We start from the raw sequence: 27,861 nt of genomic DNA, 5'->3' as shown, positions 1-27,861 counted from the left end.
AATTTTTAAATTTATTAGATTTTAAATCTATCAAATGAGTACATTGCATGTATTGCTCAAGCACACTACTAATTTTTACTATCCCGAACTACTTCTTTGTCGATATTAAAAATATATACCTCAAAACGAAAAAAAATTTATTATAAAATTTAATGACTTAAAATTTGAATCATATTTCTCGTTATATTAAAAAGAATATTTGTCATTTGTGTTTATCTTTTTCGTTATATTTCAAAACTTCAAAAATGGTGATAAATTAACATCGATATCTATTTTTATAATGGTGAATATGTATTTTAAATATTTTATTCTACTTTTAAATGCCTAAGTTAAGCTACTTGGTAATTTTTATTTTCTTATGTATGAACAAAAATTAAACCATTGTAAGTTTTTCAAGAAAAACTCTAGATGTAATTTATAATATAATTCGAAATGAAAAAAAGGATTATATTATGAACTAGTACCGAACCCGTGACTTTAGGTTTCTCAATACAGAACTCGCATATGATTGTCGAGACAACTGTCTATAGATGCAAGCGTCTTCGTAGAATCAAACCTTATAGCAAATTTCTCAATCCATAACCGACTTAATATTATAGCCAATGTACAGAGATCTAACAATAGAATTATCTCTATCTGATCTTATATTAAAAGGTGCATTTTCATAAATCCTGACAAAATTCTTCGACAGAGTTCGAAACATCCATAGGTCGTGTTAGAATCATTACCTGGTGTTGGTACCTTCAACTTGAAAGAGTACATCATTTTCTTCAGCTTCACCATGCAAGGGAAGTATGGTGTTGGTACCTTCAACTTGAAAGAGTACATCATTTTCTTCAGCTTCACCATGCAAGGGAAGTATCTCCCCATATCAAAGTGCACTGTCCCAGAAGCTACAGAATAAAGACAAAGTTTAGTATGAACAGGAATCCGCATCTACCAATAGATGACATTCCTTAGTTAACTGATAGCCATTACTTCCAGACTTCCGTAGAAGGGATCCGGTTAGTCTGTTATAGAGAATATACTATCTGCGAAAGAAAATCCTGTTTACAACATCGACTGGTAAAGCATAGGCAGGATCAATGGTTTTCACTCCAGGATATTCAAGAAGCGAGAGCCCTGCACCAATAGTGAAAAAAAAGAACCTTGGCATTAATAAGTAATCGTAACAAAAGAAAATGAAATGTCAATTATGAAATCAATCACAAATAGTAAGAACAATTTTCAAATCAGAATCGACTATAACGAAACTTCCATAATCTGACCGTGAGAGGAACTAAAAAGGCTATCATCCGTGTCTAAAATATATTTACGTAGAGTACAAGAAAAAACATAAAGAAATTGGCAGCTTCTCTCTCCTTGGAGATGAAGATTGAACAATATATATGAGGGGTAATTCGGCAATTCCCTCAAAAGCTCTCTTGCTCCTCTCCCTCCAAACAGGTAAGAATTAAGTTGCACCATGCACAAGATCCTAAACCAAATATTTAGGCTAAACCGAGATAAAACAATAAGTTTAACTACCAGCAACACCAAAATATGTATGGAAAACATCAACAGCATCCTCTGGTCGATCTGAAATCCCTCCATTTTCTATGTCCTGCAAGTTTCAAAGGTCAAAGAGCTAACAACGTACATACCCAAAGAAGATTAAGATTATTCACAAGAAAAAAAATGACAAGAGGTGGTCCAGATTTGTGCAAACCTGACAGTCCAAAATGAACTTCATAAGCTTTTCTTTGTTAATCCAGTGAACCCTGTCAATCATTATCAAGCTTGAAAGAACCCACCACGAGTAGCAAACCTGAAGTGGTATGCACCATAACAGGAAGATTCTTAAGAGAATGCTCTCAGAGGAAAAATGACAAAAATATCCAATGCTCCAGTAAGGAAAATGACAGGAAACACCCACATCAGGAAGTTTCTCAGGACGTCCATTTAAACCTCCAGATTTGACTTGGCGCTCGCATAACCACCAACCAAGTAGGTCTTTATCTACATGGTGCAGACTCCCTGTAATAGCAAGTGCGCCCACACAACAAAAGACTGCAACAAGTAACACACAGAAAAGTGTAAACTTTCAAAATCTAATTATATCATTTACTAAAAAGAATAAAGGCATCCTCAAACCATAACCCTTTGCCCAAAGGGAAGCAATGAAAATCACTTTAGCCCAAACTGCTTGAGTTGGTTTAAATTGATGTTTAAAAGTCCAATTATTCTGTTCCAGTGAAATGACCCATGAACTTTAGATTGTGTCTTTTGACTTTTATTTAATACTTATGCTGGTCTGTCTCTTATTTTAAGATTATATAATCAAAAACCTTAATTACAAACAACCATACAGAGAGTAAATTATCAAAACCTGCTTTGCTGCAATGGTAATTATTCACAAAACATTTGCTCAGAGGCTTTGACAGGTAATCAGAAACCTAAAGAAAATGTATAACATACTCTGTCCTGCATGAGACTCAGCACCAGGGGTGCATCCAAAACCACCGTCTGGATTTTTGCAGCTTAGAATATAGTTCACAGCCTTCTCCACATTGATCTCATCAAGACATTGTAGTGTAGCAAGACAACATATGGCAATATATGAGAACCTAAAAAGAAATAGTTTGGTAAGATTTCAACATTATATAACCATTGTGAAAGGCACAAAAGATGGCAATAAATAAATAGAGTACCGTGTGTCCACTTCACCCCACATATCCCCTGAAAAAGAGCCATCTTCATTCTGCAAACCAGCAATATCTAACTTAATGTTTAAGCAAAACTAAACTTGTTGCAGACCTTTTTCTTCTTCATTGGTAGATAGAGGAGGTTGCTCTATACAAATATAACAAACTAACAAGCTATTGAACTTTTGACATTCACTGAGACTCATTATTACAATCAACTTTATAAAAGATGAATAGACATTTTATAAAGAAAGATAGCAATATTATATGACAAGAAAAAGTACCACTTCTCTTATCAGATACAAGCAAAGGACATTATCAATGAAATGAAGCACAAACACCAAAGAATTAAGCAGAAGGATACAACCTGATGTTTTATCAATATCAAGTATATCAAGCTTGTCAAAGAGGGCTAAAACTTGTACAGCACTGAGTGTATACAGAATATGAGGGTCATGTCCTATGTTACCAGCAAACCCACCTGCAAGACAAAGGTATCAATATTCATCAATTACTTGGACCATAAAATTCCTGGGAGGAAAATATGAACTTGACAAAGAAACTTGTAACTATTTTGCCTTGATGCTTTGCATACCACTCTCATGCTGGCACTTCATAACCCACGAAATCACTTCATCTAAATCGACAGAATCAAGCTTTCCCAGAAGGCTTAAAGTAGTCAATCCCCAGTATGCACCGTTCATTCTTAGATGTTCCATCACCACAGATTCAAAGCTATCATTTCTCTGAAAAGTTGATCAACTTAGTACGAAGGAGAGAATCATTCTCCAATGTACTTGAAAATGAATAAGGAAAGGAAAAGAAAACAACACATCAATTAGACCTACCTTTTCAACAGATAAAATGTACTGTACATGCTTGTCAACTGCAAATTCCCCCATCTGCATCCATGTTACAATTCCTCTCAATCTTTATAGTCAATATGTGGTTAAAAACTTGAAATTTTTCATATGTTTATACTTAATCAAACCTAGAATGCTTTTATATATCATGCTTGGCAGGAGAGAAATGTCAGAACCCCTCAAAGTTCCATATATCAAGATTCAAGAGATGGAACAAAGCTGAAAATATTCTATATGCCGATTACTCATTTTCCAGTGATGTGTTTGGTTCATACATAAGCTAGTTTAAGAGTCAAGAAAGTGAGGCATAGAGAGCGTGTGCCTCTTGCTTCCCTTCCATTTTTTGCCAGCTTCAACCAGCCTGGATGGTAAGCAACCATGCCCACAGATATACCCAACAAATTCTTGGCCACATAAATGCAAATCGTTCTACTGCTTTGACTTTGAGATTTGATGACTCTTTAGGGGCAGTCTGCAAGCTTCTCGGTTCTAAGAGGCCTACTCTTGTAGTAGAAGGTAAAGGAAGAGGATGATAATCCAACACAGTCCCACTGGATGAAAGGATAAAAATGTTACTTCCGGAAAGTACTAGGCAGAGTGAACGGTGGAGGCTTATTTTCAGTATAAGTTTCATCATCAGATTAAGCTAAGAAAGGGAGTGACATGAAATTGGTGGCTGGATCTATTAGAACAGCTGGCGAAAGAGAGCAAGAAAAGCCACTATCTTTCTCAAGCCATGTACCAAAAAGAGTTATGGTCAGAAGGAATGAATAACTACCACCCATGTTCGATGTGTAAGAAGATCCTTCAGTGAAGCTAATGACCACCAAACTTTCATGCTCTTATGCTAGGATGCTGCAACATCAGGGTCAAGCAGGAATTAACCATGGGGAGGCACAAAGAACAAAGGAGCAAAATACACAACCAGTCCACAAAGGCGTCTTTCGGTCAGTTGAAACTTGGCCTCTAATCCAATCCATAGCCTAAAACTAAAGGTGAACAAACTGTTGGATATCAATTTGGAGGGATTAAAAAACTAGGTCCTCAACTTGTTTAGAATATTGGAAGAAGCACAATTTACAAGGAGCAACTTGCTTGTTATTCCTACACATAATTCTTGAAACTACATCAACATAAGTGACATCCTTAAATCAAAATCCTCAATAATTTGTTTTACCATATTCACATTCCATAATTTAACCTCACCTGTCCTACTATTTGCTCCAAAATAAAACCAGTTTGAATGAGAATCTAAGTACCATGCGCAAGAGAGAATAAGCCTAGTCTAAAGACATCATTTACTGGAACTAAAGGACACAGATTAGAAGCACATGCATGATTAGAAGCAACAAAAACATAAGGCGACTCATGTCTCATTAGATCATACACATGATGTAAAAGCACCAACCATGGTATTTCCTCCATTTTCAATGCGTATTTAATACTGCAAATTTCAACAAAGTAATAAAATACAAGGAAGAGAAGGGAAGGAAGAACGGTATATGTACCTTCCTGAAGAATCGAGAGTCTCGCTTGATCCCAACTCTCTTCTACCCTCTGTTTTAGCTTCAACAAAAAGTCTTTTCTACTCTCTGAATCTCTTCCGTACCCAGTCGCGGGTTAAGACCAGAGGAAGGAACGACGTCCTTCACCTGAACGACGTCGTTTCCCGAGAGGAAGTTGGGCTCGGATTAGCGTCTGGGCCTGGTAAATCTAAATTCTGGGCAGTGTAAACTTTTACTTGGGACGGATTGGGAGTTTTCTCTGGGCTGTATCAAATTTGATTTTGGGCTTAATGGATTTAAAAGGCTATGTGTAAATCAATCAATGGAAGGAGCTTACCTTACCTTATGGGAGTCCGATCTATGGAAGAGGAGTTGCTGGTGAGCTACTACCAAGACTCCATGGTCAACGACAGAGACTTGATTGCTGGAGGCATGAGGATGACCCTGGGTTGTATATTTATGAAGTGAATAGCCAAGCAGAGGAAGCTCATCACAGAAGCTGGACTGCTAAAGGCGTAGAGTTGGTGGTGTCTTTGGATGATGAAAATAGATATACCTATTATATGTATATATGTATAAAATGTGAGCCAGATTTGAACGGATTTGGAAAAATCCAACCCAGAATTCGTCAAAGTCCTGATCGTCATTTCCTGTTGATCCATACCCGCTCTCAACTCGAACCCAATCTTTTTTCTAAAAGACAACCTTGGACTGAGTTTAGATCGTGCGAGCGCAAATAGACCTTTCCATCCCCGTGCAGTACGAATAAACTATTAAATCTATACTTATCACGTACCCGTTTTAGATTTATAACTTTTTAATCTACAATCGTAATATCCTCTGTTATTCGTCCTATTTAGAATGATTTGAGACAGAGTAACATACCACTGATTCGAATGCCCATACCTCATGTATACCAGAAATAGAGAGAACTTTGAGTTCACCAGACTTTCACTGAAATCAACTATGAAAAGAAAACATTCCTGGATTATTCTCTGAATAATAATACAGACTTCATTAAGATCAATCTCTACCTTCAGATCTATAAGGCTTACATATTTATAGTGTCCTCATCCTAATCATGAAAAAGCAATGACTAACGAAAGAAATATGAATTCCATAGGAAAATTTATCACAATTATATGAGAAAAATGTAGCTAATAATACTAAACTACTAACCCATTTAGGAAGATAAATATAAAATAATATTAACAGTTTAATGATATTTCTATAATTCCTCTATTATACATCTGTTCTGAATTTTCATCACTGATGATAAACTTCATTTTGTATTTAGATTCCGTCTACAATGTCATGCTGTTGAATATTCCGAAATAGCTTTCCTTTGCTCTAGTAATTTAGCAAGAGCGCTGTCGATTTGGGCAAACACATCCTCCTTGTAAACATTTCCATTAACCTGAAATGAACAACAAAAGACAAAAATAATAATACAAGTCAGATACAAACATTCAGAAAACAAAACAAAAAGAAAAGCAAAAGAAAGACTAGATATGCCAGTCACACCTCTTCTTACTTTTTATTCAACAGAAAGAAAAGCCAGACTCATTAGATTCACGAGTTAAAGCATCTCAACCAAGCAAGCAAATAGGTGTCGAATCCACTTTACAGCACCCATTCTTTTCTTTCATATAATGTATTTATTGCAACTGTCAAATGCTAACTCAATATATAGCAGATAAAAATGCTTAGGTAAAGGTACCTATCTGAATAATGATTTACTAGAAAATAATCTCCGAAAAATGCATAGCACTTCCTTCCTGTGAATTTTTGAATTGGCCATTATATTCTATCGTGAGTTTGGTCATAACAAATGCATTTTGGTACAAAATATGAGAATTATTCTCTAAAACATCTTTTTAGTGAAACAGAACGTCCCAGGTTTCTTGAGGTATCATGTTATCCAACTATTCCCAAGCAGACCAAAACTTCATTGAATTGCTAGAGGAAAAAAAAACAAAAAAAGCTCTGAAAAGGAAGCTAAGAACTGTAATAAATAATACTTCATTAAAAATTAAGATACTTTTGAATGGCAAATACTCATGTCAAATGTATTAAGACTATGGTTCATTGATTTCCTATTAATCTCCTTGTCGTACAAGGATTTCCCTTAGCATACACTACAAATATCTTGTACTCTTCAAGTGGCATATCAGACATTAGAAATAAACTTGTTAAGAGATTATTCTCTCTAATTTCTTGATAAACCAGAATTTCCTGTCCAGCGGAAATCGATTTTTATCCCTGAAGTCTATTTCCCAAACTACCTCTTTTCTCCTTAAATCAGTATAAAAGAAATACCAAAGGCAAAAATTTTACTAGGGATATATGTGTGCACGTGCTTCTAAATATATAAATATGTATGTACATATACATTCAAACTTATATATATAGATATATAGACATAGAGTAAATACCTTAATTGTGATTTTTTCATACATAGAAAGTACCGACTCCACATTTTGATGATGAGTGTGTAATCGCAACTTCACCTGAAAAAATCCATTACATAGTTTGAAAATAGGAATGAGCTGGATGCAAAACAATAAGATCCAAGATAAGAATTGTTTCAATATTAGGAGATACTTGTATAGTTATGGATTTCTACATATGTTAAGGATACTTAGATTATTTAAGAAATATTGAGTGTAGACTTATTGTTGGTAGAGGTTTATTCTTTTTTTTTTAAGAAGAAAAAGAAGCAGTATAATAACAGTGCACCAAGAGAATGCAACCGAAACAAAAATCAAAATTTACGAATCAATCAATATGTCAACAAAGTTCCCCTAAATTCTCAGGAAAATTAAAAGGATGACCCTTGATAAAGAAATAAAGTCTGAACCATGTGTCTCTAGTTCTACCAAAAGAAGAATCAACACACTCAAATCTTTCCTTCCAAATGACCCAAAAGGTAGCCAAGGAGGTAACGGGCAATAACTTCCTACTTTACTTATCACCACAGATGCCTCTCCAAGTCCAAATTTTATCAGCTACCGAACCTGCAATTGCCCATTCACTGTCAGGAGCCCAAAAGCAACACACAAGAGCTTGAAAGCAAGAGGGCCCCATAAAGAAGGTGATTTAGAGATTCAGCCGCCCTCTTTCCCAAAAATAGCCATTTACCAGGATTTTTCCCCTCTTTTGAGGTTACCTAAAGTCAGAATCCTTCCTTTTGCTGCTTCCCAAGGAAAGAACGCAACTCAAAAGAGGCATTAAGCTTCAAAATATGTTTCTAGCAAAAGGTCCTATTGTCAGGAGAACTACTCAGCAAGTAGCAGTAAAAAGAATCAACTGAAAAAATGCCGCTAGACCTCAAATTCCAAACCGCTCTTTGACACCTTTGTACATGCCTCCGCATAGGGAGAGAAACTGAAGAAGATCAACATATTCATCCACCTCCAATAGTTTACTTTTCTGAAAAAATCCACAGTCCATATTCCAGAGCTAGAGGTATAAGAAAAAGTCTCAACTACAGTAGCCTCTTTTAATCTAGCCAAGGCAAAAACTACAGGAAAGTGCTGCCCCTCCTATGCTCCAGTCATTCAATCAAAGTCTCACCCTTTGCCCCGATCAAATTTCCAACTAAAGCACCCCTTTGACATTTCCCAACCTGAGTTAACATACTTCCAAACACCCAACCATGTTGCACTCGAGAAGACCTTGGAATGCATTCCCCAGACTCCATCCCAAACTTAGCTCTGATCGACCACCCATAAAAGATTTTCCTACTCTAACATAAATTTCTGTAGCCACTCAAGGAGAGTCTTAGTGAATTCAACATGAATTTGATACCAAGGATGCCCTTCTAATAGGAAGCTTTATCGAGTTCCAGGCAACCAAATGAAACCTCTTTTTCTCCTCTAGATCCCCCCACATAAACGACCTTAATTGCCTCTAGCTTTTTTAGCCATAACAAAAAGGGTGTGGAATAAAGACAAACAGTAGCCCAGTAAATTGGAGAGGTTACTCTTGATTATTGAGAGTTTGACCTCTTCAGAAAGGAAACTCCTCTTCCACCGGTTCAACAGCTTCTGAAACCTAGTCACCACAAGCTTCCAGGTAGATAATCGTTAAATTTTGCTCCAGGGAGAAATCCTAAATATGTTAAGGGCGGAGTGTAGATGTGCCCCCAGAATCTCAGCCAAAGAATCAGCCTTCAAACCCTCCCCTAGAGCGACCAGCTTAGATTTAGTCAAATTAATCCTTAAAACTGGGACAACTTAAAACCACGGTAGGATACATAGCATAGTAAGTAAAGCATCGGAATTAGGTCCACAGAATAACAATGTGTCATCAGCAACAAACATGTGTGTCACCTCAACTGCCTTCTCTCCCTTCCCAGCAACCAAGCCTTGGAAAGCTGGAAATCTTTTGCTTTGATAAGCTTTTTGTCACACACTTCCATGACAATAATAGGATACCCCCTTTAAAAACGATACATATTTGTTCTTTAGTTAGGATCCTGTTTTATATTCTACACATAATAGGATATGTCAAAACCCTACAAATATACTATATTGTTAGGCAGACTATGAAGATTGTTATTCAAACATTATTAATAATTTTAGTTGATTATTCTGACGCAAAATCTCTCGCTTTGGTTTCTTTTTTTCCGTTTAAGAGCTTTGTTCAACTATTATTTCATATTTTTTGAGTTGCTGATGAAAATTTGGGCCTCCCATCAGACAACAATCTAGATATTTGAGATTCCAGCCAAACAAAGTGATTGGGTAAACACAAGACAATGATGAACAAGAAAATGATCAAATTTCGTGAAAGATAACAAGCTGATGATCAAGGATTGAGTAATGATCTTGAAACTATGAAGGTAAAAGATGCAATAGACAAGAATATAACTAAATTATCTTAGCTGCTAACTCTAATACTAAGTTTTTGATGATTTTAGATTTTATCATGCCTGTTTTGGCCACAATTTTGGAATCCACGCTTTTGGCAATATTATTTTTTTCTCAGAGAAGATCATGTTTCTAGAATTTCAATTTCTTGAAGGACCTTTTCATCTTTTTTGCTTTGACATCAAACCCTGAGGTTAAGATTTTACAAATTGGGAGACAATGGTGCCTACCAGGAAAGTCTTCTAATGGAAGTATTTAAATATTAAGAGGTATTTATTCAACTGTCGTGTTTTAAGTATTATTATAGATATTTGGCTTTGTAGAGGGGTCAGAATGTGATGTTAAAGGTGTTCGGATTGACTTTTTTTCGGTGGTCCAATGTGTTTATGGTGTCACAAAGTACGTCAAGAGCTTTTAGCTCCAAAATGGTAGCTCCTAAAGCTTTTTCTTTGCTTAAAAGACATCTCTAAGCTCAGTTCACCATATTCTTTTACCAAAATACTAAATATCACTGAGATTTTAGTATTTTGGTCATTAAACTAAGCTGTCAGCTTAAAGCTCATAAATTTACTGACCGCAACAAGTTTTAGATCTAAAAGCTAAAAAATAAGTCATGTAATCTAAAAACTTTTCAAGTTTAAAGTATGATATGAGTTTAAAGCCTGTTACAACTAAAAACTTCATGAGCTTAAAGCGAAAAAGAAAAAAAAAAAAAAAAAGAACCCAAACAGCCTCCTTTTCTTAATTGTTAGGTGGATCTTTACTTTTTTCTTTCTTTGCTGGTTTAGGAGGATTTATCGTCCTTTACTTTTGCACTCTTTTTCTTTCTGCATAAAAAAGATTAAGGATATGTAACTTAAACAGGAACAACTAAGGAGAGGCGGTTATTAGTAATTTTGCTTTTTCTTATCTATTTAGGATCCTATGTAAAATTCTAGATCTAATAAGATATCTAGAAGCCCTATAGATATTTGAGTGCTACTCTATAGTCAGGCACAATGTTATGATCATTATTCAAACATTATTTAAATTGAGTTGATTACTGAGATTGCTTCAATTTATCATTAATTTTTCCTAAAGAGTTCTGCTCAAACTCTGTTTGTCCTACATCAGATACAGCAACTATTAAGATATGCATAAAACAACTAAAAAGGATAGATCTCCCTAAAGGGAGAATGCTCAAACTAGACAGCATGGCTTAGAACGTGCCTTTTCTTCAGTATCATCAAAACGTTGGGTAAGCCTTGCAGCAATTTCTTCAGTTTCAGGAGGAGAATACTTCAAATGGTAGATCTTTCCAGTAACAGGATCCAGTCTACGCCCAACCACTCTTTCAACAAGAATCTCTTCAGCAACCTGCATAAGCAAGAAGAAAAGATTTACTAATTTCAATATTGGCAATATGTTATGCGATAGATATTTTGAAAACTATAACTTACTTAATCCAAACTACAGCTCAGAAACCTATCTTCAAGCGAGAAATTAACTAAAGCTGGACACCAGTATTACAAGGGTGCTACAATGTAGGATCAGAAAATGGATAATTACCTCCAAGAGAATGAACAGATCCGGTTGGAATCCAAATTCCTTGAGAGCTGTAGCTTGTGATAAGCTTCTAGGATATCCATCCAAAAGCCAGCCATTTTCTTGTGAATCTGGCTGCAGCAGACGCTCTTTCACCATCTACACCACCAAATGAACAAATCTTAAAGATACAGATGACCCTATGTAAAGCTAAGATATATTTTCCCCTACCTTGACAACAATTTCATCTGGCACCAACTGTCCTTTCTCCATGTATTCTCTTGCCCGTTTTCCATTTTCACTCCCTGCAGCAATTTCAGCCCTCAGCAAATCTCCAGCAGCAATATGCACCAAACCATACTGCATATATGAGGATGAATTGATTCAAACTGCTTTTCTTCACAAGCAGTTACAACATGAGAAATTCATGCAATAAAATGTGCAATTATGTATGAAGCTACAGAGAGACGATGAAGTAAAAGCCCAAAATTAATTTTAAGCCCACATTTACGCAAATTATGCCACTGTTTGACCTATGTGCATAACCTCTTATTTTATCGAAGAAATAACTTACAATTACCATGTCAAACAGTGGCATAATTTGTTGCCCTGCCAACATATTTCGGCATTCTAAGCGTCATTCGGCATCAATGTTGTTCTGTTTCATTAGTTACTTTGGATGCCTCGGTTCATATTGCTTACTTTGGATGCTCTGTTCATATTGTTTTGCTTTCTGTGTGTCTGCCCATCCTAGATCTCTTGTTAAATTGATGGTTGCGCATTAAACCTCTTGCCCTTAGTAGATAAATTAAAATTATATTTTGCGTAAATGTGGATCATTACTTGATTTATCTTTCTTGGATTCTTTCTTCGCTAGGTCCAACAAAAGAAGTTAAAAGCTGGTGATTGATAGTATTTGGTTGATCATTGGCTGCTTGAGTTCCCTAACTTGATACCAGCATTTGCTCTCTCTCTTATCTATGACCAAGACTCGGATTCTACACTTTACCCAGAAGGTGAAGTACCATGCTATTGCTCAAAACCTATCGGATCCTTCAATTTCCAGATGCATAGAGAGAATTACCAGTATAGTTTTAAGCAATCTGGCTTTAAATCAAGGTTTCCATTTGCATAAGTGCAATAACACACTCGAGTTCTTGAAGCCCAAATTAGAGGATAATTCATGAAGTCAGTGGTCGGATTAGAGACGATCCATGATTTTCAGCAGATATTACTTGAAAAGCCTTGCCTTCAGATCACCATTAAAGGGGAAATTTAAATGAGCAGTTACAGACTTCAACACTTGAAAAGCCTTGCCTTCAGATCATCATTCAAAGGGGAAATTTAAATGAACAGTTACAGATTTCAACAACTAAGGAATATTTTCTTAAGCAGAAAATTAAAATCCAAAAGGTACAAGTATAGTAATCAAAACACACAAGTTTTCCCCATAGGTTGGTAAAAGCAAGATTCTAATCCTAAGCCTAGCAGTCATTATTGGATCATCCCAATTTGCAGGTTTATACTAGACACCCTTAATCAGTATAGATGGTCCCGAAGATTCCCGTACTACATCCGTCACACCATCATCTCCCAATGCTTCCACAGCTAACTCTGATTCCATTTTCGTTCAGAAATCTAAACACTCTTGTACTCCTTGTCTCATCTCTAACTTTATTTTTCATGATCACTTATCTCAATCCTAGTTGCACTTATTACCTTGTTATTCTCTGCTTCAATTCTGAAGTATGTGATGTAAACCCTTACGACACAAATTTTATTTCTCAAAATATAAGAAAGAAAGATTACAATATTTATAGTTAATATATATCTTCTACCAATTTTTCAAATAAAAATAACTAATCATTTTTATTTCCATGGATACTTTTACTTTTATCTAAAATGTATTATCACTTAAGCTTTAAGTAAGTAATCTCAAACACTTTCTTAAAAAATAAAAAATAAAAAATAAAAAAGGAGATAGCAATGTCAAACACACTCTAAAAGCACATGAGAAAACAAAAGGTCAAAAGGCAGAAGGTACATACTTTCCGAGTGATGAGCTCACACTGTGTACCTTTACCAGAAGCAGGAGCTCCTGATATCATTATCTTCAAAGGTTCCTCCTTTGTCAACGCCATAACCTGCTTCACGCAACAACAGAAATGTGTCATCGAAATCCGTATACAACAGAAAACTGCCCGTCTCCGGCATCCATGAAAACATTTCTTTCCAACTTGGTAGCCTAGAAAATTAGGCACAACTCAATAATGGTTTTAAAAAGAAATGACTAAAAACTTTTCCTCTTTCAAAATCAAGTCGATTAGTAATCATGTTTGGCATGTACGGGAAGAAATTTGCCTGAAGTTAGTGGACTAGCAGACAAAATACTTAAAACAAAACAAAAAAAAAAAGCGAATGAAGAAGCAGAGAATAAGGGCAATTCGCCATCCATTTTCAATCAGCAAAAACGAAGCAATCAATCAACTACCTGCAAAGTTGGCGACCGAGGTTTGGAGGAACGGCAGCGGAAGCGGCGGGAGATGGCAGAATTAGGGGAAGCGAGGGAAATGCAGGAAGGGAAGACATGCCTGGGAGTAAGGTGCTTTGAAGAGGAAGGAGATAAAGTCGGAGAATCCGATTTTGCAATCACAGCGAGATTTACACTGATTGCCATGATCACGCTTCCTCACGCTCGCTTCCCCTCGGCTGCTTTTCCGAATCACACACGTCTTTTCCTATTACAGCATGATGATTGATTTGCAATGAGTCTTCATGTTCGGTGGAAATTTGCTTATGTAATTCTCTGCCTGTTCTATTTGATTTTCACTTTCTGGTGAAAACAAATATATATATATATATAGTTTTGGAATAATTTGAATAAATTCTATAATTTTATGAAATTATTTAAATAAAGTAATTATATTGAATTCTATTAATTCACCATGTAATGATATTATATTATAAGTATTATTATATCTCTATTAAATAATTATTTCATTTTAATTTTCAACTTTATTTTATTTGGACAAACATAAAAAAAATAATAATTTATGTACTATTTCAAAAATTTTAAATCAAAATCTATAGTATTTTTCGGTTTAACTATAATTTAAATTTTGTTTGAATAGATCGTTATAACTGAATTGAGTATTGGATAGGTAACTCGTTTATTTATCTCTATCTATCTTGAATGAACGTAATTAAAAAATTATAAATTTAAAATAAATATAAAGTAAGTATGAAAAAAATATTTTATTCAACTCTAAACCGACCTCACTCTATTTCGTCCACTATATTTAATATTAATATTTTTATTTTTACTTAAAATAATTAAAATTTTATTAATAAATATTTATTCATGTATATTTATAATGTTAGTTTATATATGTTACTGAAGTATATTTAAATATTATTTTAAATTATATTTAATTAATATTTAATAGTTTTTAGTTAAATTATTTACACATTTTATAAATTTTTTAAGATTAAAATACAAATAAATGAGATAAGTAACACATAAAAAGTTTTACCTAACAAGACAGGTGGTGGGTAAAAACTTTTTTATTTGATTCAAATATGAGATAGGTACGAGTTTAGCATTGTTATTAGTTGAGTAAATAATAAAGTTGACGTATACCTAATGCTCACTTTATACCTATTCGTACTTATAACTACTTGTATTTCTAACATTATTAGATAAATATCTATATCGAAAATAATATGTCAAGTTTTTAAAATATTGTTATTACAGCAGAGTGCTTCAACTATTTTGATCACATATATAAAACAAAGAGTCATATGACCGCTATATTAGTTATCACTTTTCGTATTTATTTTCTTTTTTCTTACTTTTTTTTCTATCTTCAAACAATTATAAATTAAGTTTAACTTCACAAAAACATAAAATAGTTAAAAAAATCTTCAACACTAATGCTACTCTAACGCTCTTCTGCGATTGTTTAAACATCATCACCAATTTAACGATACTTAAAAATTTAGTATATTAATTATATAGTTGTCAGAGTAATAATATTTTTAAAATATAACGTCTACGAAGACACGCTTATACAATTAATGCATCTATATAAACATATTAAATACGTCGTTAGTTAGAAGAATATATTTGAGAATATAAGTTGTGTTAACAAAAAAAATTAAGAACTTTTTGAATCATATATGAGTTTTTAGTATATTATCCATTCTTTTATCCAGCTAAACTGATGTGTTAATATGTTGCAAGTGTGCAAGAATAATTTTTTAATAAAATCTCCAATATAATTCTCAATTCAACACAACTAATTAAAACCTAAGAAGATATTATTAGAAGCATAAGTTTAAGACACCAAAGTATAACTACTCCAAAACCTTATGGTAAGAATAAACATAGAGAATTAAAGTTCAAATAAAAATACTACTATAATTCTAAATATTTTCCATGTCTACTTCAAACCAAGTATTTTCACAATTTCAAATGTACAAAGAAACATAATTATATAATTGTAATCTTCTATAAGGTAAGTAATTGAATGAAGAATATAATTTATTTGAACTAAGTATGTAGCAAATAACTTCCACAGAGAAAACTCAGGAAGTTGATTCTGTGCTATTTCAACCTGAAGGACAAATATGGCAGATAGATGAGAGTAACAGACACAAACATCTACAAACAATATTCAATCTCTAACTCACAGCAGATGAATATCTAATATAGTAAGGAAAGTCCATTGCAGTCACTGAGAAATATTGTAACATAAGGATTTCAAAGTACAACCTGTGTAAAGAATAACAAAAATGGAAGCAGTCACTCAACACTCCACTTCTGGAAACCTAAACCAATTAACAGGAAACCCACAAAGAACAAAAAAAAAAAAAAAAGAAGACAAGAAAAGAATATTGATTGCATGGAGCAGGAGCACTTTTGGGTCTCTTCCTGAACACGAAACCAACTGTGAAGAAATAAAGAGTTCTTTCTTCCTGATACAACATTATAATCTTCCACAAGTATTCAGCGGTTTGGCATGGCATATTCCTCTAAGTACCATCTTCCAACAAATCTGAAATTCGAATGGCTTCTGACGTGCAATGCTGATTCCATAAGGGAAAGCACCAGCTGATCAACAAAAGATCGAGAAGGAACTTCCACCTTTGGAAAAAGCCAACAAGTTGATCTTCATAGGAACTATCTGCAGAATGCAATTTGCTGTTCAGACATTTTTCCAATATAACAGGTAGAAAACTTGCACGGCTGAGATATGTCATTCAAAAGTTTTCTTAATAAAAAAAACGAGAGGGATAATCATTCAAAAGTATTCAAACAAACTTGCTCTCTTTATGATGTCACCAAAATTGCCTATTAAATCCTTTTAAAGTTTCAACATGATATGTATGTTCATATCCCACACGAGAAGTGTACTAGTCCAGTAGAGGATTTTTATGGCCTTGAAAGTCCCTAAACTTAAGAGCTTTCTTTTAGTTATGATTCTCCTTATACCCATATCACATTCTTATCCCTGTCACAAAAGCCTCCTCACTTTCTTTTGGTTCATGATATAGATTGGTTAAATGTCCGTGTTATAAACTTGAATAGAAAATTAACATCAGTCGATGCTATAATATCCTATTGCAAATTGTAAGCTCCCATTACCAGACCTTCATAACCCTACTACTTTCTCAGTTACTAAGAAGCAAGAAGGCAAAAGATCCATTGGGGCACATGATTGAATTGAAATATTCAAGAAAAACTGCATTGGAAGAGTTTCCTTATCTAAGTTGCATGAAAACAGATATCAAATGATGAACTTAAAGAGCATAATCCTATTACACTAGACAAAAAAGAGCATAATCCAATTGATTTTCCATTATTAAAATTATGAACTTTTCGAAATAAAAAGTGTAACGTATATCATAACCCATTAGGTTACCAAGGGGATGCATAACTCATTTACAAAAAGAATTTACATCACAGTTAGCATACCAATTAGGTTACCAAGATTCTCTACAGAATACATATGTTTTATTATCAACATACCCGGGAATTGAAACCATCTTTCTCTAATTTTATCTATATCCTCTTCCACTCTCTAAAAAATTCTTTTATTCCTTTCCTTCCAAACAACATAAAAAATAGCCAGATAAATGAGCCCCGGAAACTTCTTTTGACTTGCAATACCCTTCATGCCCGAATTTCATCATTGACAGTACCCGCCAATGCCTAGTTGTAACCCAGGATCCCAAAATCCATAGACCATAGACTGTATGCAATAAGACACTAAAGAAGAATGTGATCACAAGTTTTCGCCGCACTCTTGTAAAGACAACACCAGTTCACTATAGTCTTCCCACGTCTCATAAGCTTGTCCATAGCCTTCTTTCAAAAAAAAAAAAAAAAAAGCTTGTCTATAGCAAAATGCTTCCCCAAGCTACTTCCCAAGGGAAAAAGCAATTCTTGGAGTGCATTTAATCTCCATATCCGTCTAAAGGGAAAATTTTCTTCATCGGACTCTCTTTTAGTCAGATGATTGTAAAAGATCCCACAGTAAATTGACTCGTAGGGCTAAGAGTCCAAAGAGGTTGGTCTTGATCCTCATTGACTAAAATTGACGACAAAACACATAGCAGCAATTCATATTCGTCAATCTCCCAAACATTAAGATTACACATCATATCCACATGACATTTCCTCCTGCCCTCCCCTCATTGAACACCTTTTCTATGGAACTATCTTTATCACGTGCTATAGCAAAAACTTGTGATAACCTCACTCTCAAGGCTTCACCATCGATCCAAATGTCAAACCAGAAGTGTAATCTTTGCCCATCTCCCACTCTCTACTTGAAGCAGTCTTGAAATTTCTCCATCCCAATACAAATACTCTTCCATAACTCTATCCCTTACGATCTCGTTTGTGGCCAGGGATCTCTCTTTCTATCCATAGCGTCTTACTTTGCCTCCAAAAATCTCCTCCATAAAATGCCTCCTTCCTTCAAAAATTGTACAAACCACTTTCCCTGCAGTCTCTGGTTCATCTTATAAATTTATCTCACTCCTAACCCTCTCTGATTCAGTAGTCTTTTAACTTTGTCCCTGACCACCAAATAATATCTCCTCTTCTCTCGCTAATCACCCCATAGAAATCTGCTTTGTATTGGTTTTTTAATTACATTCTTTGGACTTGATAGAAGAGACATCTAATATATAGAAAGACTGACCAATGTGCTTCTGATAAGGATTAGACAACCGCTTTTGGAAAGTAAGTTTTTCTTCCACCCTGCAAGTCTTTTCTCAGATCTGGCAACAACAAGCTCCCAAGTCCTCACATCGTTATATTTAGCACCCAACAGTATACTCAGATACTGGAGCACATGAAAATCTACAGTGGAAGAGGCATCAACCAGTTTAGTCCAGATAAATTCATCAGTTTTATCCATATTCTCCAGGCTAAGCTGTAGCGTAGGAAAAGGTGGGAATAGGTCTCTCCTTATCGGAAGCATAGTACGCAGACATGTGGGGATAAGCCCGATAAGGTTAACGAATTTGAAGCATTTCAAGCTTTATCTCTCAGCTTCGACTTTGTCTTCTTGGTTGGGGTTTCTTTCGGATTTTGACTTTACGTTTGTGCGTACGTTGAGCTTCATTTTCCGGATAGATTTCAAGCTCCTTGAGAATGCCAGGACTTGCTTAGTCACTATGGAGAGGATCGAATCAACTCCTGTAACTTTTACAATGCAAGCAATATAGAGAGTAAACTGCCTAATTAACCTCTCCCCCTCTCCCAATTGAGAACACACTCACCTAAATGGCATGTATAGATAAAGAAAAGAGAAATAAAAACGAGAAAAATAAAGACGTTACGGACTTACGCGATAAGAGAATCCTAATTCCTCGACTCAACAAAACTTCAGAAAGCTCCCTAATATTGAAGAACTAGAAAACACTAAAAGAAATTAGCAAAACTAATTCTTGAAGAAAGTAAAAACTTCAAATTTATCCTTTTCAATGTGTATTTACAACCTATAGACAAAGACCTTTATATAAGTTTTATCTCTCGACTTTGGTTTTGTCTTCTTGGTTGGGGTTTCTTTCGGTTTTTGACTATATGTTTGCGCGTACCTTGGGCTTCGTTCTCCGGATAAATTTCAAGCCTTTTCGTTATCACGCCATTCCTCCCTTCTTCGAACTTATGGGCTCAGCTTGGCAATGGAAGTTTGAGTGTTGAGTGACAAACACAAGTGTTAATGAGGCAAGATGGTTCTTGCAATAGACACGTTAGCTCAGTTCCACTTGAGGATGTGTTCTACTAGGCCACGATGTCAACCTAACTCCTTCCACTACATTTTAGCTTCCTTGTTGTATCCAAATTCGATGACCGACAACGAGACGAATTCGACGACGAATCGTTTTGAAGAAGAGAGCGATGACGTGATAACGAAAAAGCTTGAAATTTATCCGGGAAAAGAAGCCCAAGGTACGCGCAAACGTAAAGTCAAAATCCAAAGAAAACCCCAACCAAGAAGACAAAGCCGAAGCCTGAGAGATAAAGTTTGGTCCATCTAGACATAAAGATCCGGTCTGAAAGAGCTTGGACCGCATGAGTTGGATCCTTGACGCCATCAAGCAGGGTCGACCATATGGGCCTCTAAACCAATCAGCCCAAGGAGCCGAGGAAGGAGATGAAGCATGGGCTTTTGGGATCATCCAAGAGGCCCAGGAAGAAGGTCCAAGCCCATGGCCGTTCGGCCACCCAAGGCTAGGCCCGAAGACCAAGCACAAGCAAGTAGTCCTGCGTGTTAAACTGAGAAGACCATTGCGGAAGGAGCCCATATGCGCATTAACAAGCCTGCGCATGCACAAGGCAGATATGCCACACATGCAGGCGCCCCAAGTGCATGTGTGCGAGGAGCCCAACCTGCACACACAGGATTGCGCCTACGAGGCCCACGTCCACGAGAGCCCACGACCCAAACAGGAGGCCTTGCGCACATGGGGCAAGCAACAAGGCCAACCAGGAAGCCTAACAGCCCAGGAGAGTGTCCGCCCAAGCAGATGCGTAAAATGGGTGGGTCGCACACCCAGGCCCATGATGCATGCAAGCCCATCGCGTGCCAAGATCGCGCACTAGTACCGTGCGCGTGCAGGCCTCCCAACCCATGCAGGCGACATGCATGCGGGATGACTTTGTTGCCCCACAAGGTTCTTTTCCGTCTTATTTTCCATGTGACTTTTGAAGATGAAAAATACATGAATTCTACAACAACTCTACTTCAAATTCAGCACATGGTGAAGGGAAAAATCTATCTCTATAGTTATCTTAATAACTATTTTATTGTGTTTTAATTTAATATTTTATCCGTATGATTAAATATTTAATATTTTAATCTTAGGATTAGGCTAAACTATTATTTATTACTTATTTTAATTCCATTTTAATCTTAAGATTAGGATAGAATTATGTCTAACTAGAATTTGGATTAAGTTCAAGCATTTGTATTTGTTTAGAACTATCCCGAGAAAAACTTTTTTTTTTTTTAAAGAAAAGTATGAAGTTATTTTGATGTAAGGTGCTAAGGGAACACCACCTATGTATAAAATTTACATCTCAATTAGAATATTTACAATATCACCAAGATCTTCAAAACAGTCGAGGTTACGCCCAAATAAATTTAACCAAAATAGTGAAACTAGTTATCCATGATTTTGTTGAAATCAGACTCAACTCCATCAAAAAACCCTTTTGTTTCTGTTCTTCCAAATAACCCAAAAAATGGTAAGGGAAATGAGTCTAATGGGTTTATTGTTGCTGCCAAGACCCTCCTCGGCCATTAAACCTATATAAAGGCATTTACCAATAAATTGTAAACACACATTGAGAAAAATAAATTTGAAGGTTTTTGCTTTCTTCAAGAATTAGTTTCGCTAATTTCTTTTAACGTCTTCAAGTCATTCAAAACTATGGAGTTTTCTGAAGTCTTGTTGAGTCAAAAAACTAGAATCGACTTATCAGATAAGCTTATGCCGTCTTTTTTTTTCTTGTTTTTATTTCCCTTTTTCTTTGTTTATGCATGTCATTTAGGTGGGTGTATTCTTAATTAGGGAGAGTTAATTAGGCAGTTAAGTCTCTATATTGCATGAGTTGTGAATGTTACAAGAGTTCATTTGATTCTCTCCATACCCTCCCGCCTCAATAGGTCTCTCTTTAATCTAAAGCATAGTACCAGGCATATGGGGATAAGCCCGATCAGGTTAACGAACTTGAAACATTTCATGGGTGTTAACCCTTTGATGAATGACAATCCACAAAACACCTTTAACTTTGAAGATACTAAAATTTTCCAAAATATCTTGACAATGTGGAATTGTGTGGAGATGGGATTTTTGATGAAATAATTGAATAATGACTTAGATCTATACAACCTTAAAGGTTCAAGGCTCTAAATATATCTATTTGGATGAGAGCTGAATTGGTTCCAACATGGCTAATAAGGATGAAATTTCAGAAGTCTCACTGTCAAGTAGGTTAAGTTGGAAGCAAAAGTTCCAAAACAACTTGTCCTCAATATTCAAGATGAAATTGGATACATGGGTGATGTGTTTGGCAAATAGGTTGCATAATTTAGGAAATCTAATGATCGATGGTTGATCTCCCACCCAAGTATCTTCCCAAGAAAACACTCTAGATTCATCTCCCACATAAATTTGGATAAGTGAGACAAACAAAGGATAGAATTGGAAGATGGAGTTCCAAGGACTTCAGTGGGTAGTGGAACTTCTTACCAAGGAATCCCATCCATCCTGTCCACTCTCATAGGACACTATTCATCACCCTATGCTATAAAGTGTTTGGTCCACAAGAGAAGTGCTAAAGGTATTTAGCCAATAATGATAAGTTCTTTGCTATAAGATTCTTAATGCTCAATCCCCTGAACTCTTAGATTGACAACAGAGTTCCCACCTCACTAACTGATGTCTATTCTCCTCTCTCGCTCATACCCAATAAAAACATTTCTCATGCGGCTCCATAACCTCTCAGCGATTCTGACGATAATCTTGAAAAAGGATTAAACATAAAGTGGCATTCTAGAGAGACATATTTGGATCAAAGTGAACCTCCTCAGAGAGAAAAGATCTCATCTCTAACTCTATAGATGCCTAGCTGTTTTCCTATACCCCATCCTAAAATGTCTAGCTCCTCTAGTTACTTCCTAATGGACACTTAAGTAATGAACCATAATAACTTGGTACATCTAATAGACTCTATTAGAAGGTCAAATGCTTCCTCCTTGACATTAAGCCCAATAAACCCACTCGTATCCAGATTGATTTTCAAACCTAAGATGTCTTCAAGCACTTGGATAAGAGTGAATGTTTTCCTAATGGACTGGTTATCATGTTCAAGAACAAAATCATATAATCAACAAATTGTAAGTGGGAGATTCAACCCTTTCTTTTTCTACTTTAATGCCTTCCACAGTGCCCCTTACCATTGCCCTATTCAACATCTTACTCACTACATCTACTACATCCACTACATTCACAATTTAGTTCTACCTATAAAGAAGTAAAGATTTGGTTCTATCCACTACATTCATAAGTAAGAAGTCCATATTAATTATACCTTAGTCGTTAAAGTCACTAATGTTGATCATTACTTAGCATATGTAATCTTCATTAAGTGAAGGTTTCAAATCCTTGGTTAGTAATAGCCAAGGTAGAGGATATAAATTATTTTGGTGACTAAACCACCATAAATTATTGCATTCCTTTTATTTATTTTACTTTTTAATTTTATTTGTTTTAAATTCTTTTAATTTCCTAATAAATTTTAGATTATATAAGTTTATCTTTGATTCAAATATCTATCCTCTTTAGTGTCAGACAATTGATATCATAGTACAATTCTCTTATGATTTTACATGTCTAAAAACATAAATGGAAATCCTACCAATGAAAATGCATGCACAATACTCTGAAAGATCTTTGATTCTATTGTTTTCAATAGCTTAATTACAACTATTAAAGAATTCACTAAGGCATGGAAAGTAATTCTAAATAGACCTATAATCTCAATAAAAATTGAAAAAGGTGAACAACAACTAAAGACACACAAGGAATGTTATCTCAAGAAAAAAAAAAGACGCACAAGGAATGGACAAATGCAAATGTTCAAGTCTATTCCAAAGCAATTGACATGCTATGTTGTATTATAAATCCGAATTACAGCAAACATATCTGCGGGTACATAAATGCCAAGAAAACATGTGACAAACTTGAAGTGACACTCAAAGAAATTACAAGCGTGAAAGAATGTAAAATTTACTCATTAGCTCCTAACTATGAATTGTTAGGATACAGATGGAGGAAAGAATTGAATATACGTTCCCAAGGTTTACAGACATAGTGAACAATCACATAAATCTAGCAAGGGCGTATCAAGAAGTAATTCCCATCAAGCACAACATTTACTATCTAATACATATGAATAAATGTGACTACAGTACAACCAACAAGAGATTTCCAGAATATGATGTTAGATGATTTATGCATATCGTTGTTGACTTACTAGATAACCATAAGTTACAATGAGCAAGTGCCCAAAAAGAAAAAGTCTATTGTTCTCAAGGCTCAATTAAAACCAAGCATTAACAAGAGCTAAAATAGTTTCGACAATGAAGTCCATGTCAAAATATTTACCATCTAATACATCAAGTACAACATTTACTATCTAATACATAGGAATAAAAGCGACCACAATATAACAAACAAGAGACTTCTAGAATATGATGTTAGAAGAATTCTGCAGATCCTTGTTGACTTATAAGATATAAGTTATGATGACCAAGCGCCCAAAAAGAAAAGTCTATTGTTCTCAAGGCTCAATTAAAATCAAGCATTAACAAAAGCAAAAAGTAGTTTAAAAAATGAAGTACTTATCATGATGAAAAGAAAATTCAACAAAACAATTTAAATAAGAAAAATATACAAAATCATCAAGAAAAGACTTCAGAAGAAAGATTGCTAAAAATGCAAACAACATTGTCCTATCAAGCCTAATTGCCCACAATACACAAAAAAGGCATGGTAATCTACCAAGCAGACTAGGGTTTAAAAAGTGTATGAAATTAAAGAAAAGAAATGATAAAATCCAATCATAATCATAAGAATTGATAAAAAGCACAATCATATTGTTGTCACAACCAAAATCACAATCAAATAATTATTCCACTTATTTTTCATATTTTCACATGATCATTAGGATGTGCTAAATGGAAAAGACTTCATCAAAACTAGTCCGTTTTTCAAATAAAAACATTTTTTGGTCCTTATTTCTTAAATTGATGTATGTGTATATACATATGCTCATACACATGCATGAGTTTGAAAATATTATTAAATTATTTTTTAAATAATTACTTGTTCGTATCTTGGTACAACACATACTCATAAAACCAGATATAATTTATATGTATAAACATATATTCTGAATTTAGGAATAAAACCAAAAAAGTGCTATCATTTGTCAAAACATAAGACTTTCAAATGATCTCCAGAAAATAATTTATTGATTCCAAATATAACAAAAAGTTCCAAATAATTTATTGATTCCAAATATAACAAAAAGTTCCAAGGCACCTTAATCCCAGATCAACCATAGTTGATCCATACATAGAAATCTTCATTTACACAGTTCCACTTCTCCTCCTATGAGTTGGGTTATTTACTTCAATCTAATAAAGAAATTCTCCGATTACGTTTTTCTATCAACATCATCGTTGTCCTATATTGTTCAGTATCAGTTTCCCGCTCCATCATCAAGCCAACTTCGGCTGGGAAATTCATATCTTAAAATCTCATAAAGAACTAAATATTCGACCGAAATTATCCAAATCTAAAACATATAAATGAAAACTCATCAAACATTTCAAGGATGAACAAATTAATCAAAATAAGGTCGAAGCGGAAGAAAAGATACATAACTTGAATGATCTAGAATCCAAATACATACATAATGAAAAGGAACCATACCATCCACTAGAACTCGGGCGATGATCAATCGATCTAGGTCGTCTATCTGATTCGCCTCCCCTCCGGATCTTCTCATAATCCCCCGACTTAGGTCGCGCATCCTCCCCGTATTGACTAGGTAACCCCATATGCCCTTGCTGGTGCTGCCTCTGAGCTTGCTCTCTACCCCGAAAAACCTCTGGCCCTGGCCTCTCCTCCTTCCCCATAAAACCTGGTCTCAGATGCGGCGGCACAAACCGAACCGGCTTATAAACCCCAACAACCGGAACAGCGTCCTTCCCCTTCTCGAGACTCAGAAGAGGAGACGAACCCACAACACTTGCCCCTGTTCGACCCTGCGGACGTAGAGATATATCGTCCTGACCGTTCTCGTAGCGATCTTGATCTGAGAGCTGAGGGTTTTGTTGACGATCCAAGAGCTGATCCGCGGCGGGGGATGCGGATACGGATGGAGACGGAGACGGAGATGGAGATGAAGAAGTTGAGAGCGACGGAGCGGCGGTAGCAATAGGTTTGGGTGTAGGTCGGGTCAAGACAAGCATACGGCCATGGGCGCGAGTAGTGGATATTTGATTCTTATAAAGACTATTGCTATTAAAAGAAGACTGCGAAGAATATGAACCAAAAGAAGAAGAAGAAGAAGAAGACGATGATGAGGGTTGCTGGGGATTGTTTCGATTGACGGGAGAGGAGGTGGGAAGGTTTTTATCAAGTATGTGATTGAAGTTAATGGAGGTGTACTTGTTAGCTCTTGCCATCCACCACAACCACCCAAGGTATCTGTTATTGTTTCTTGGTTCGGGGGGTTGAGGGAGAGACAGAAGGGTTTTGATGGATTACAGAGGAGGAAGAAGAAGATGGTGGTTTTTGTTTTGAATTGATTGGTGCTGTGAATCTTCCAGGTGGCGAAATTTCTAATCTTTTCGTGAATATAAAGCGAAAAAATGGCCAAAGTGAGGGACCCACAGTGACGCTGACAGATCTGAGGCCGAGCCGAAGAAATTTTGAAAAAATTTAAATGAATTCATAATTTTTTATTTCAAAAATTCAAAACATTTTATTTTTTTTTTACTTAAATAAATATTATTTGTTTAATTTTTAATTCTTTAAAAATTTATAATTTTTTATTTTAAAATAATATTAAAATTACTTAAAAATAAATATAATTTAAAAATAATAATTTAAAAATAAAGTCTTTAATTATATCATTATTGTTTAAGAATAAAATTTTTATCGAAACTATTCACGTAAATATTATTGAACTTGAGTTAATAGACGAACATTTTATGTCGTAAATAATCTTAGAGAGCGTGGTAAATAAAATAATTTAGACGTAAATACGGAAAAAGATGAGAATTTAGAGTGATTATATTATATAATTTAGAATTGTTATAGTTTGAAGTAAATAATAAATTTTTGGATATTAATAAAATTTTGTAATAAAATGCGCAAATTTAATAAAGGTTCTCATCTAGAAAAATCCGTTAGATTGATGTTTCTCTCTTTTCTATCAACTATTTGAATAATATTTTTATATTTTTTTTAAAAAAAATTTTCAATTTTTTTAACTGTAATATAATATATGTTTGTTATTGCATTAAACAAAAATTGAACTTCTGACCTCTAACTTTATAGAGGGAGAAAAATACTATCAGATCTTTAAATCAAATTTTTTTTTTTAATATCTTGTTTATCAAGTCAATGAATTATTATAAAGAATCAACTTAATGAGTTTCGTTGAAATGTTTGAAATTTAATGTTGATGTATCTTCTCTTAGCAAGTTAGTTTGATAGGATGGATGGAGTCTTGAGAGATTGGTTGAATTAGATAAGATGTATTTTTCCAAAAGTATGGAAGAAGCATATTTAATGCTATAGAACTTCATGTCATTAGCAATTTAAGTCATAAAGAATTTGGTGTCCAATCAAGAAATATAATTAAAAAAGACTGAAAATCACAGCAATTGCAATTGAAATCTTATAGATGACTCAATGAAGCATACTTTCACTCTTGAATATGCGAAAAATAAAGTAAAAAACCCAAATAAAAGAATCAGTAATGCGATCTGAGTGAATGAAATGCAGACTTAATAAGTCATGTAGGATTCTTTTGCTGATGGAAGATGTGAGAGATCGATTAGTATTGTAATAAGATCACATCTAGATGATGTTAATGAGCTTCATCTAAAGAATTCATTAGTTTTGAGTTCTAGAGTCAGAAGATGGGGTTTGGCGTTCTTGCCCCAGACAATAAGGGATGATGGCTCTGCTAAAACTCGAAACTATCTCCATATGCCCATCGAGCATAGATGAAGTAAGGGATGATCTATTTAAATTGCAGGTGTAAATAGGGGGGCAGATGCTTCTGCAGGTTAGGACTAAACAAAAA

At 34.9% G+C, this 27,861-nt stretch overlaps 3 protein-coding genes across 3 annotated transcripts; all 3 read right to left on the bottom strand.

The window, feature by feature from the left end:
• Positions 1-567: 567 nt before the first annotated feature.
• On the bottom strand, positions 568-5,297 carry RGTB1 (RAB geranylgeranyl transferase beta subunit 1). The gene is made up of 11 exons (XM_022042747.2): positions 5,056-5,297; positions 3,533-3,586; positions 3,280-3,430; positions 3,049-3,165; positions 2,691-2,757; positions 2,458-2,606; positions 1,916-2,049; positions 1,709-1,807; positions 1,528-1,603; positions 979-1,122; positions 568-893 (listed from the first exon to the last, which is right to left on the bottom strand). Exons 2-10 carry the CDS (start codon positions 3,584-3,586, stop codon positions 1,028-1,030), a joined length of 942 nt encoding a protein of 313 aa, XP_021898439.1. The 5' UTR covers positions 5,056-5,297; the 3' UTR covers positions 568-893; positions 979-1,027.
• An 848-nt stretch (positions 5,298-6,145) lies between these two features.
• AMK2 (adenosine monophosphate kinase) lies at positions 6,146-14,279 on the bottom strand. Its single transcript, XM_022042690.2, has 7 exons — positions 13,942-14,279; positions 13,499-13,594; positions 11,682-11,810; positions 11,475-11,609; positions 11,136-11,282; positions 7,488-7,562; positions 6,146-6,469 (listed from the first exon to the last, which is right to left on the bottom strand). Exons 1-7 carry the CDS (start codon positions 14,125-14,127, stop codon positions 6,365-6,367), a joined length of 873 nt encoding a protein of 290 aa, XP_021898382.1. The 5' UTR covers positions 14,128-14,279; the 3' UTR covers positions 6,146-6,364.
• A 1,869-nt stretch (positions 14,280-16,148) lies between these two features.
• LOC110815063 (proteophosphoglycan-like protein) lies at positions 16,149-26,388 on the bottom strand. The gene is made up of 2 exons (XM_022042718.2): positions 25,473-26,388; positions 16,149-16,636 (listed from the first exon to the last, which is right to left on the bottom strand). Coding segments are annotated over exons 1-2 (759 nt in total). The 5' UTR covers positions 26,231-26,388; the 3' UTR covers positions 16,149-16,635.
• Positions 26,389-27,861: the final 1,473 nt, after the last annotated feature.

The sequence above is a fragment of the Carica papaya genome, chromosome 3 (assembly GCF_054855325.1).
Source record: "Carica papaya isolate Zhongbai chromosome 3, ASM5485532v1, whole genome shotgun sequence".
Lineage (NCBI taxonomy): Eukaryota > Viridiplantae > Streptophyta > Magnoliopsida > Brassicales > Caricaceae > Carica > Carica papaya.
Note: the sequence above shows the minus strand (reverse complement) of the source record. Positions and strands in the feature narration are given on the sequence as shown.